The sequence below is a fragment of the Hippocampus guttulatus genome, chromosome 4, assembly GCF_054856545.1.
Source record: "Hippocampus guttulatus isolate MCC_2025c chromosome 4, RoL_Hgut_1.0, whole genome shotgun sequence".
NCBI lineage: Eukaryota > Metazoa > Chordata > Actinopteri > Syngnathiformes > Syngnathidae > Hippocampus > Hippocampus guttulatus.
Window position 1 is genome coordinate 24,118,097 of NC_141264.1, and position 12,901 is coordinate 24,130,997.

General features: G+C 44.2%; 2 protein-coding genes across 7 annotated transcripts in view; one reads left to right on the top strand and one right to left on the bottom strand.

Annotated features, from left to right (window-relative positions):
* srpk2 (SRSF protein kinase 2) overlaps nt 1-4,482 on the top strand; it is a 42,332-nt gene extending 37,850 nt beyond the window's left edge. For 4 of the 6 annotated variants that reach the window (XM_086109400.1, XM_086109401.1, XM_086109404.1 and 1 more), the window contains 3 exons: nt 786-878; nt 1,102-1,194; nt 3,046-4,482. In XM_086109400.1, the coding sequence (XP_085965526.1) occupies nt 786-878; nt 1,102-1,194; nt 3,046-3,230 (371 nt within the window). In that variant the 3' untranslated portion in view covers nt 3,231-4,482. The remainder of the gene's footprint in view (nt 1-785; nt 879-1,101; nt 1,195-3,045) is intronic. The other 2 variants (XM_086109403.1, XM_086109399.1) reach the window with 2 other exon arrangements.
* adck2 (aarF domain containing kinase 2) lies at nt 4,333-9,752 on the bottom strand. The gene is made up of 8 exons (XM_086109405.1): nt 8,574-9,752; nt 7,138-7,284; nt 6,865-6,993; nt 6,681-6,776; nt 5,995-6,264; nt 5,784-5,912; nt 5,649-5,702; nt 4,333-5,199 (listed from the first exon to the last, which is right to left on the bottom strand). The coding sequence occupies exons 1-8, from the start codon at nt 9,426-9,428 to the stop codon at nt 5,059-5,061; spliced, it is 1,821 nt and encodes a 606-aa protein (XP_085965531.1). The 5' UTR covers nt 9,429-9,752; the 3' UTR covers nt 4,333-5,058.
* Between the last annotated feature and the right edge of the window lie 3,149 nt (nt 9,753-12,901).

Sequence of the window (12,901 nt, forward strand, 5' to 3'; positions counted from 1 at the left end):
TTTTTTTTTAAACCAGTAGTTTGTCACTACTTGCACATCTTTGAGAGTTTTTTTTTGTAACATGCACAACTTTTTGGAGATTTATGTTTGTCTTATTTGCAGGACTTTTTGGGGGGTGTACAGTCGTGTTATTTTAGGTGTGCCATTTTTGTTTTTTTTTGCTATATTGATTTAAATTCTCCTGCCCAACTCATGTTCGTCTTACTTGAACATGAGCAACTTTGTTTTCGTTTTTTTTCATGTTATTCTAATGTTAAGCTTTGCAACTTTTGTGGATTTTATGGAGGTTTTGTGTTCACCCGAACTACTTTGATGGGCTTTTTCCAAAATCATAACTTTGACCTGCGTATTTGCTTCAAATTCAAGATCGCCATATTTTATCCTGCTCAATTTTTGGAGTAATTACGGTATGTTTTTTTTTTTTTTCCCTGCGGTCGTATTCTAACCTTCGTAACATTTTGGGGATTTACAACCGTCTGATGTAAACTTGCCGCATAATATAGTTGAAGACGCGGGTGTCAGCGATACGGATTCTGAAGGCTGTGGGCAGATTAGATGGACGTGGCAACACAGCGAGGGCGAAATCGCCACTTTGACGTTCCCAAGTGATCCCCTGAAAAGACGAATTGCCGTTAGTGACTAACAACTGTTTTCTCTCCTTTACTGTGTGTGACTCTCTCCCTCTTTCCCACCATTTCCCACCAATCATCCCCCCCCCCCCCCCCCATGTCTTGTTGCACTCGACCCCACCTCACCCGACACACACGTCCTTCTCTCCATTGTAGACCACATAGCCCACATCATAGAGCTACTGGGCTGTATCCCAAGGCACTTTGCGCTCTCTGGAAAATATTCCCGCGAGTTCTTCAACAGAAGAGGTAGCGCTGGCCATAGAGCCGGCGGGATTGACACACGCGGACGCCACATACCCACACGCACGCATACACACACACACGGAGTCCAAAGTGACCCATGTGGCGTCGTCCCAGGCGGAAGTGTGTGTCAGTCTCGTTTGTGTGTGTGTGTGTGTGTGTGTTTGCATGCTGTAATGGTGCCTGTTCCCTCTATGTGGTGGTGGTGGTGGTCGTGTTGGGCATGCAGACCACATCGCTCTGATCTCGGAGCTCCTGGGGAAGGTCCCACGCAAAGTGTACGCTGCCGGGAGGTACAGCAGAGAGTTTTTCTCCAAAAAAGGTAAATGCACGCCTGGGCTCACCGGGCCGAGGCGCAAAGACATGATTGTCTTTTTTTGGAAGAGGTAGTAGATCTTTGAAGGACGTGCCACATTGACTGTATCGGCAAGTTCATTCATATATCGACGGAAAGCGGGAACAAGATACTCATTAAATTATACCCTCTGAGCCATACCATATTGAACTGAACTACATATTATCCCACTCAATTGAAAAATATAAAAAATAAGAAAAAAACATGTTTCATATATACACACACACATATATGTTTATATATATATGTATGTTTATATATATGTATCTATGTATACTTTATGTATGTATATGTATATAAAAATAATGTATGCAATTTTTAAAATTGGTTTAATTTTATATAATTTTAAAAAGTTTTAAAATTTTATATATATATGTACTGTATATACAAAAATAAAAACAATTACTTCGGCAGCATGAAAGCATAACAAACGCAACAGTCGATTTTAAAATAATGAAGAATTTAACGTGCTTTTTTTTCCCCCCAGTCCTATTTAATCATACCCTCCCGGTGCTTTTTTCTTTTTCCGACATTTGTGGCTCCAAAACTACCCCCCACCCCCACCCCCTCACCGACGTTACCGTGGCTGCACTGATTGGTTGCTGCTGTACGCAACCAATCGGTCAAACCTCCCGCATGATTGTGTCAGTTTGAATAACCAATAGGAAGAGGGCACGGGGGGGGGGGGGGGGGGACATGGCTCTCTTACTGCCTGTGCAGGTCTGCAGATCAATCAAGTAGTCGTTTCAATTGTGTTGTATCTAAAGAAGCCAATTTTAGGCTGTTCTGATTCAACGTTAACCCTTTCATGCACCCATAACATGATAAGCTGTCCACTGTAGTCACCGCTCTCCCTCAAAGGGTTTCCAAGGCAAATCAGCAGGCCTTCTTGGAAGTAAGAGAACATATCAAGATTCTTCTTTTTTTTTTCCTTCTATTTTTATGGTGGAGTCAATAAAAGGGCTACGTTGAAAAGAAAAAAAAAAGATAATTTTAGTACAAGAACAAAGTTCAAATCTTACAAAAGTCCATATGTGATTTTAGAGGGGAAACTTTTTTTGAATCTTCCGAGAATAAAGTTTTTTTTTCCAAACCAAACTGGCAATATTTGGAGAATGTCGTCACATCTCATTGAGATATTTCGGGGAACTGTTGTACTGGTAAAACGTCATATAAAATAAAAATCAAACTCCAAAATTATTCTTTTATCTCATGATTTCAATTTTATTCTCATTGAATTACAGACATTTTTGTGACAAGATTCTTGGAAAAAAAAACACAACTTTGACATTTTGTGTTGAAAAATAATCTTTTTTTTTTTGTCTTCAGTTCCCAAAATGCCTTTTTCCCCCCATAATTAAGTTTATTTTTTAACCAAAATGAAATATGACTTTTCAAACACAACTCTGGGTTCATTATTTTTTTTCAGAGAATACTTTTATTTAGTTCATCATATTTTGGTTATTTTGACATTTATTTTTCTTCTGTCAAACCCCCCCCAAAAAAAAAAATTATGGAAAAAAATGCAACTTTATTTTTTTGGGTGACTTTTTTCTTTTTCTCATAAGATTACAATTTTAGTTAATTTTATTTTTTCTATCTCAAATACTTTTCCGTCTTCCTAAATTAAAAAAAACTCAAGAAAAAAAATCTCCTAATATGGAGTTACTTCATAATTCTCAAATAAATGATTTTATTTCTCAAAAAACAAAACTTTTTGACTTTTCAGCCTTTTTGTTTTCTCTTCAACGTGGCCCTAATACTCCTTGGTCGTTTTTCAGTCAAACCATCTTAACGGCCGCGCACCCCTCCCCACAGGCGAACTTCGGCACATCACCAAGCTGAAGCCATGGTCTCTTTTCGACGTACTGGTGGAGAAGTACGGCTGGGCTCACGAAGACGCCGCCCACTTCACCCAATTCCTGCTGCCCATGCTGGAGATGGTGCCAGAGAAGCGGGCGTCTGCGGGCGAATGCCTCAACCACGCGTGGCTCAACTCGTAGCCACTCACACGTGACCCCCCCCCCCCCATCCATCCCGCCTCCCCATCCTAACCCCCCTTGATGGTACTAAAGCAAAACACACCCCGGCGAGGTCCCTCCATGGTGTCCTTAACGAACGGAATGTAAAGACAAGTGTGTGGATAGAAAAAAAAAAACTTGGTGGCTGTCTTCCGAAGTGAGTGCTCATGGAATCTGACCCAATTTTGGACAAATAGCTGCCCAGAGCTGCTCCTGCCATGACCTTTGAACCCTTCAGTCAAAACGGGGACCTTCACAGGACGCTCTCGGCGGGTCCCCACATAGTTCAAAAATTCCTCCGAGGGCAGCATAGTCGCCAGTCCTCCAGGGGGCGCCACTGCAAAAAGCGTGAGGAATGACTGGGAAAAAAAACATGCATGGTGAATGGATGCAACGAATGGCGGTACGATTTTCATTGACTATTCCCAAGTTGGATGACAAGGAAGGCAGGGAAGAGTCAAGTGTTGCTGTGACACCCCCTCCCCCCCCCAACTCCCTCTTTACCCCCCCAATGACAAAGTGAACGTTCACGGTGGAGGTTGCACTTGTCGTCCTTCAGGAATTTGAACATTTTGTACATAGAAAAACGAGACACAGGAACACACACACACGTACGCGCACACATTCCAAACATAAAAAGTGGCTGCCTATGGACCCCCCCCCCCCCCCCACCCCCTGTCCTTTCCTGCAATGACACACACACACACGAATCTCCCCCTCAATCATTTATCACAACCAGTCCAATTGCCTATTTTTTGCAATGAACAAAATATAAGTAAATGGTGAGATATTTTTCAAAAAAAATATTTAATTCATTAAAAGGACAAAAAAAAAAAAAGCTTCTCTCTGGTTGTCGTAACCGTGGCAGAATCTTATTCTGAGGTGATTGTGTTTGTCTATTAGAGATTTTTTGCTGTTAATTAATAGAATTATCATTAGATTTGTTTTACACCTCTACTCTCCCTCATTAGCTGATCAGCGCTGCTCTATCTGGGCTCTTTATGGTGGTTTGACACACACACACACACACACACACACACACACACACACACACACACACACACACAAGCTTTCGCAATAAAAGTATGTGACATTTTTTTTAATTGCCCCACAACCTCCTTATTTCATTCACGTTCTCTTTCTCAGCCATGCTGACTGTTCTTCCTGATGACAAAAGTGCGTCTGGTGTCTGTGTTTTTCATGGAAAGATTTAATAAAATGCTAAATGACTGGATTTCGTGATATCGCAATAGTCTCGTCTATTGACAAGAAGGGCTTCTTGTAGCATCGTGCAGATTCCCATATGTACACCGAAATGCAAAATTGTATGTTCAAGGACACATTACAGTACAGTGATGTAAACATGATCCCCCCCCCCCCATGTGGAGTGGTATCTGTAAAGCTGATGATCAAAGAAGAATGAAAAACCTTTCAGCTGGGCAATTTTGGAAATAGCCCAAATTAGTATAAATATGTTCGAACCTGGCAACCCGGTGCACCAGTGGTTAGCGCGTCGACCTCACAGTGCAGAGGTACCGGGTTCAATTCCAGCCTCCCTGTGTGGCGTCTGCATGTTCTTTGTGGGTTTTCTCCGGATACTCCGGTTTCCTCCCACATTCCAAAAACATGCATGCAGGCTGATTGAACGCTGAATACTCCCTGGCTACTACATGGAAAAATTTTTTTTTCTGTTCTTGAAGCAAATTTGTCCATAAATATCCTCCATAATTGAGTGTCAGTACCAACCAGGCATTTAATCAAATCCAACTTAAATGAGGTATGTCATGAATTAACGAATATCTCTGTGTGTTTATAAGGATGAGGCACAGTTTTTGAGCAGCAGTGGTTTGGCCAGCTCCAAAATGTCCAAGTTGGGGTCCAAAGAGCGGCCAAGGCCTTCCAGCACCATGATGGCAAACACGATGGACGCAAAGTTACTCTCCAGCTTCACCTGCAAGTATGCAAAACAAAATGCTTCATTAAAAAATAAATAAATATAAATAACTGAGGGGCGTTGACATAAAATTTCAGCTGGAATCCTAATGAGGCGCCATCAATGTTTTTTAAAATTCTGATTTGATCGTTAAACTGGGAAAGTTTAAATAATGGCCAGCAGATGGCAGCGTTGGCTCTCGGATGAGAACCAACCCATATTCTACCGCTGATGACTAAAAAAACGATAGAAACAAACTTATCATCTGCATGACAGAGGAGTGAAATCTTTCATTTGGCGGTTTCTGTATATACGTGGTCATAAAAGGCAACATCTGTGAGCCTCGAAGGACCAGTCGGAATGCTCTAAATTGGCTGGCATGAAACGAGTGACGAGACCCTTTTGCCATGGCAAAAACTCTCGGTCAATACATAAGACTGTTCGTTTGCTTTGATCATATTCTTTACCTTGTGTTTGATGAGTAGGCCAAAGACTCTGGAGAGCAAGTCAGCCACTTGGATCTATAACACGCAGCAGGTTAAAATGGCGTCACGAAAGGTTAAAAAAAAAAAAAAAGAAAAACCCCAACAACAACAACATACCTTCCCCAGGGAGAGGGTGCCGCTGAGGGCAACGTCCACCAGTTCCGCCATCTCCCTCTTGAAGCGCGGCACGTCTCGGCACTCGTTGGCCCGAGCGTGATGGAGGATTAGCTCTGCTACTCGCTCACCCTGCGGAGACGGAAGAAGCAGCTAAGAAAACACGAGGACGTGGAAAAAAGCGGTTCAGGCGAGCGAGCGGCTGTTGGCTTACCTGGCGCAGCACCACGGCGGTGAAGACGGCCTTGAAGTTGTCCAGGTCGCGGCCGCTCAGCTGGGCCACGATGCCGGCGTCCAGCAGCACCAGCTGGAAAGGACACGGCTCGGGTCTGACGCTCACCACCACCGTGTCCCACAGGTCGGTCAGGGTGGTCTTGCCGCGGTCTCCTCCGGGGACGTGTGAGGAGCCGACGGTTGGGCCGCAACGCTGGACTAAAATGTTGCCCGGATGGAGATCGGCGTGGACAAAATTATCCACAAAAACCTGCGAGAGAAAAATGGACTCTGAGAATGCCGCGTTACATACAGTTGGTGTTCAAAAATTACAACGGTGCAATTTTAAAACGTGTGTATAGCTCAAAATTCTACCCGGTGATGCCTCAACTGCTCCGGGTTTTCAGTGATACCAACTGGCCGATATTTTATTTTTTTGTTGCTTTGCCGGATTGTTAACAACTCTACAAAAAACAGGCATTCAAACTGTTTTTTGACACCCCAGGCTGAAGTTTACTGTCAAGCTAAACATAAAACAAAGAGGATAACGACTGCTTCGCGAAGCAAATTTGAAACTTCATTTTCCATCATTAATCATAAAAACATTCCCGTGACATCACGGTGTCACGCTTTACTATCATGATGTCGTGTGGCTTGAATTGAGTGTCAGCAGTCAGACCGGCTCACCATTTTTAGCAAAGTGTCGACTCCCATTCTGGCAATCCTATGCTTGACCTCTTGAGGAGTCTCGGCTCTCAGGTACTCGGAGATGGGCTCGCTCTCCTGGACGAATGCAAAACGACAACTCGGGTGGGATTGTTTCAAAGTATAAGGATTATATTTACCGTACGCACGCGTGTACAGTACTCGCCTCAAATGTTTCCACCAGAATCGTCCTGGTGACAAAAGGCCGTAACGGTGTGGGGAACTTGACGTAGTCCACGTTGCGGAAATTCTCGCGGAAGTGTTCGATGTTCTTGGCCTCGAAACGGAGGTCGATCTGGAACGAATAAAACGCAGCTCGACTGTTGCGGCGGGCTCGTACAAAAATACACGACATATCGGTTGAAAATAGACTAGACAGTCGACATTGGCTCTTCCGGAATATCTGTGTCAAGGTTTCCGTGTTCAGTATTTTGCACACCTGTTTGGTCATGAGCTTCTCAAACTCGTCGACGATCTCGGGCAGGCTGAGCCATTTGAGACCAGGCAGGCAGTGCAGAAGGCAACTCGCGGCCTTCATCAGCAGCAGGTCCATCTCCACTTGCCGTCTCAGGCCCGGATGCAGCACCTTCAGTACAACGGCAAAGCATCGTTTGACACGCTATGTCCACCTTCAAAAAGTCTGGAGTTGGTTTTCCACAAATAATGCCTTCAGAGGTGGTATAAGAACAAAATGGGAATAAAGGCGGGAAAACGACACCAGGCAGTGAAAATGGGTCAGTGAGCTGGCCATTAAAAAAAAAATGTCTCGACCTTTAGAAAGTATCATGTTTCTTTTCCATGAATGGTATGAAATGCTACTTGCCTTCATTGCCTTAAAGCTGTAACACTGACGAGCCTGAAAAATGCCATCTTTTACAACTTGATAATTACACTAACGTAGTCATGGAAAAACATTCAATTTTTGATAATACTACTCGCAGTGACGTGTCCATTTAAATACTTTCTTTGCCGTCAAAAAAAAAAAAATCAACTTCAGCAACTCAAGACTTTTTGAAGGCAATAAATGGAAATTTAATGTAAAATGTAGCACATGCAACGTAAGAAGGGTTTCCGTCTTTAATAAGTGGCGATCATGGTTAAATCAGCCATGGAAGAAACATTATTTACTTTCTTTACCTTCAAAAAGTCATGAATTTCTTTTTCATGGGCCCGGACAAATGGCGACCGTTTTTTAAACAGTGTCAAAGTAGTCGGAGAAGGGGTCTGAGGAAAACATTTTGAATTGGAACACCATTTCACAAATGTAAAAAGGGCTTCTTGTTATGTTTCGATCTGGTTACGTTTGGTTTTGATTCCTCATGTGCCCTTTTTTCGCCACCTGTTCTCGTTATCAGTGTTCCTTGTGTGTAACCAATTAGCTCCCTCAACCCTTTGTGTGTTGTCCAGGTGTTGCTCGTTGCCTCGTCACTTAGCTTGTATTTAGTTCCCCGAGTTTCTGCCAGTCTTTGTTGGGTCATTGTGAGCTGTGAGTATGTGAGCATACGTGTGCTCCTGTCATGTTTTGTTTCCTGTTGTAGTTTGGTTTGATACTTGTGATTTCCAGGCATTTTTTTGAGTACTTCGACTTGGTGTTTTTCCATTGTACTGCGGTGTGTATTTTTTTTTGTTAAATACATTTTGGTAAATCCACCCTGCTCCTTCCTGCTTTTTGGGGTCCTACAACTACCATCACGCAGAACGTGACACTTCTGTCTTGATAAATTGAAGATACAGCCATAAATGAAAATATTTGTCTACCTTCAAAAAGTCTTGACTTGCTTTTCTATGCATGTAACCTTTGGATAATAATTCCTGCTTTTACAGGCAGCGTGAAATGGGCCTTTGTCTTGTTACTTTTGGAGCTCGCCGACTCACCTTGATGGCCACAGGTATCAAGCGGTCCTTCTGCGGGGTGTTCTGCTCATGCAGTGCCTCGACATCTTCCTTGCTTCCTCCATTCCAGAGATTCCACAAAGAGCTCGGCACTCCACTCAAACCAGGAATCTCCCAGGCTTCCAGAAGATCCTCCCTCTCCAGCTCGTCCACCAGTGTCTGGAAGTCCGGGTCCTCCACCTGATCCTTATTGGCCCAGCCGCGATAAACCTGCGCCACGCACCCCGAGCCTATCGGCTCCTTGCTCTCGAACACGAGTACTTTCTTCCAGCCGTCCCCGAAAGCTCTCTTGAGACACTGCTTGGTGTGAGCCCAGGAATGAGGACACACCTTTACGTGTAGCCTGGAGAACCGGTCGCAAAACTCCTGAGGGAAGATGTCCCGCCTGGTGCTGGCCCACTGCCCGAGTTTAATGAAGGCTGGGCCAGAGCTTTCAGTTACCCACAGCAAGGTGTCCAACCAGCACGAGGCCCAGTGAGTGGAAACCAGAACCAAGGGGGAGAGAAGCAAGATGGGAGAGAACTTCAGGAACAGCACTATCGCACGCAGGCCCAGGCGGAGGAGAAAGACCAGTTTGTGCACTTGAACCTTGGCAAGAGACTTCCTGGTGGTGATTTGGGTTGGCGGAGACGCTTGCTGGCATTTGGCTGAGGATGCACTGGCTGTGCCCCAACACAGCAGTGCTACCTTGGGGATGTTGATCAGAACGTGCCTCCTCTTGACCAGACACGACCTAGACGTCTGGATGAGTCGGGTTCGACCAGAAAGGCTTGCTCTTTGGAGGGTGGACCTCAGGGTGAGAAGAATCGCTCTCGCTCCTAATACCGCCACTGCCATGATACGTAACGTGCCACTATTGGGACAGCGAAAATGTCTTTTAATGAGTAACTAACATCATTTTATGACAAACTACAAGAAGAACATTAGCCATACCGACGCGGTCATGCCACCGTAAGCGCAAGGCTACCTGCATTAGCTACTGTTGACGTACATAAGAACGTTGACCGACAAGAAAAACAAAATGGCAGCATCTTGCGGTGTTGTAATTATCCACGCGTGTCCCCGGTTAAAAGTTTACTTGATGTTAATCTTGCTGATATCGCCATCGCCACAGTTGGCGAACTACACTAATGAATCCAAAGCAGTGACGGCGATTGTATGTCCGGGTATGACGTAGTAGCATCAAGATCACGTGGTTTAGCCTTAAAGAGGCACCGCCATTAAATGACGTGTGAAAATCTTAATTTCTTAATCGTCGAATTCGTTTATACGCTATGTTATTGTTGCTCAGTCGTTGAAAACAACGTGTAATCATTAATATAAACTATGCGAACAGGCTAAAGTAAAAATGTTAATCTATGTAAAATTTGAGATCGCCATTTTGGTCGACACGGCAAGTAGTGACGACACATGAAAGCCACGGATGGACTGTAGATGAGCATTTGCACTCTAGTCAAGTCAACAGTATTTATAGAGCACTTTCAAACAGCCATCGCTGCATACAAAGTGCTGTACATGGAGCAATTTAACATGCACAATAAACAGTAAGACAAATCGGCAATAAAGGCGGTAGAAAGCTGTAGTCTAAGGTAACCACACAGGTTTGCTTACATCAAGCTCGTGGACAGTAAACTACTTAAAAATTGCAATGATGCCAACTGTCCGACAGATAGCGACGTAATTCTCGGAACTACCTGCAGACAGTTACCGGTACTTGAAAGTCAATTAAATTCTGGAGCGCAGTTGTACATGTGGGGTTTTAAATTTTGAAATGTTTGGTTACAAATTCAGGTTGTTAGTTGGCTCTCGGGAGTGGCATCGTGTCTAGTGCGAAATGAAACACTCAAGTAAATGTGATCTACCTCTCAGAAAGTGGGACCGTGACAAATGCAACGTCACCACCTCCACCGAATCATTTCTCCGTCAGTGAAGTGGAAGCTGGCTCCGGCTGAACTTCCAGATCGGAAGAACCACTTTGGCGCTCTGGGGGAATCACATCAAAGTAAAAAAGGTAAGCAGTATTAGCAGTAGCCTATTAGCAGTATCGCTGTATTAGATATAATTCTTGGTCCTTGTGGTTGAAAGAATGCTCGCCACAGACATATGGAAACAATGAATTTCTTGTCTATAAGTCCTAAATTCATGGTGGTAAAAATACAATTAGCGGGAAACGTAGAACTCTGCGGTGGTCCAAATGTGTTTTCAAAGGACAATTACGGTCCAAGGGATTGTAGGTGTATATTGGTCATAAAAGAGCAGAGCCTTTGTAGTTCCATATGGTGTGGATATGAGTGGAAGTAGCACAACTTCCTGAGAGGATCCTCCTTTTTCCTGAGGATAATTCCCTGTGAAATGACTTTGGTCTATTAAAAGCAGTACTGTATTGCTAGGGCGCTGAAATGCCTCTTGGTCATTAAGGACAGGAAATGAAGAGGCAGGATCCACATGTTGATTGTATTGTCTCCTTTGCTTTTACAGGAGCTCTTGCATGTAACCTACGAGGAGGGATGGGAACCTGGCCCCGCCATCTTCCCAGTCATGGGTCATTCATTTGGACAGTGCACGCCTGGAATCCCAGCTGTAGGCCCGGTCTAGGACTCTGCAGCACAATAAGGTGGGATAAACGGCAAACAGATGTTACGCCGTCCCCTTCAACCCTTCCTTACTCTTTCTTTCCCTGTTCCCACAACAGCTATTTATTACATTATCAATTGCTTATGTCTTGATAATCCATTAAAAAAAAAAGCATGTTATTGAATTGTCTCACATCCCACAACATTTTGGCATGAGTTCGTCGTTGCATGCGAACTGGTTGAACAACTTGCCATAATAAGTCAAGAATATTTCTCAACATTCAATTAGATTTGCATTTTCCCAGGCGAATCTTGACTTTTTCTTATAAGGGGGTTTTGTGCGACGCATTCGTAACTTTCATTTTAGAATACTGAATATGGCATCAGTTTGCATCCGAACATCCCGACAGAGTATACGGTGATATTGACAACAGGACGAAACTCAAGGTCTTACCCCGTACATGATGACTCATGATGATTTACTATTTGCACAAGTTGTTTTGAGAAATGCATTCGTTGCTTTGCAAATTCTGATCTTGGAAATGCACCAGAGCGACTGAGGAAAAACTCAGTGTGAAAATATAGCAGAGATAGATCGGCAAGATAGTTTGAACACACATGCTCATCCCTCAATTGCTTGTTCCTTCCAGATGTGATACCATTCAAAAGGGAAATGAGCAGTCCCTGTAAAGGTAGATTTGCTGCCAAGACGCATTGTCGCAACAAATCAATAATCTACCAAGCACAAATGTCTTTACTTTTTTTTGTAATGTTAAAATAGCTGGATCAGCAAGGAATTTTTGCCGCGCCCGCTGCAGTTCCTCACGGCACGCTCTGTTTTGTGTCCCGCCGCTCAGCATTCATCAACAATTGGCGTTGACCAGTCCGAGGGAATAACACAAACATCAGTATGAAATAGGGAGGGCAACTTTTTGAATTGACTCCCATAGGAGGAGGTTATTTAGGAATGTAGTTGCGCCTCTTCCTGATCTCCATGCCTGCTTTTTTTTTTTTTTTGAACAGGACACTTTAGTTTCCTTGACAACCCGTTGCTCCAATCCGCTGTCCAGCTGCAGATTAGTTCAGCAGTGGGGGTTTTTGGTTTTGGTGGGAGGAGTTGAGGAGTAGGGGGGTGATGATGGAAAATAGAGAGAGGGGGTGGCCTGAGGAACGCAGCACTGGGAAAACTTTTGAGGAGCAGTGAGAGAGGGGAAGAGATAGGGAGGCATCACCACTGAGAGAAATGGGAGACAAAGTGGAAGGAAAATGAAAAAAGCTGTCAACAACTGAGGCCGCACTCCGGTCGGACGGACGGAGGGATTTTCCTGACTGTCTTTTTTCATCAACCCTCGGCGGGACAGGCTTTTGGAATGCCTGCCGAGAGACGCCGGGGACAGCGGCAGAAGGAGTGAGGAGAGCCATGCAAGACGTGGATGATGCCTTCTGCCGGGTCAGCTCACGCAAAATGAGGGACTACCACGGGAGCGCTTCATCGGGGCTCGGCCAGCTCGGAAAGGTAAGGGGACTCGTTTCCTCGATTTCTTTTCTGAGCCTCTTGTGAGATGAATGAAAATAAGACCCCAGTAAGAATAACATGGATGGGACGCTCAGATTTTGGATTTGATTATTTAAAGAGGGTGTGCTTCATCCTCACTCAGGCAACTTGTGATTGCCCCCGCGTCCCCCTCCATCCCATCCTCTCAATGGTTGTCCATTCACTTTAAATGAAAACATTCG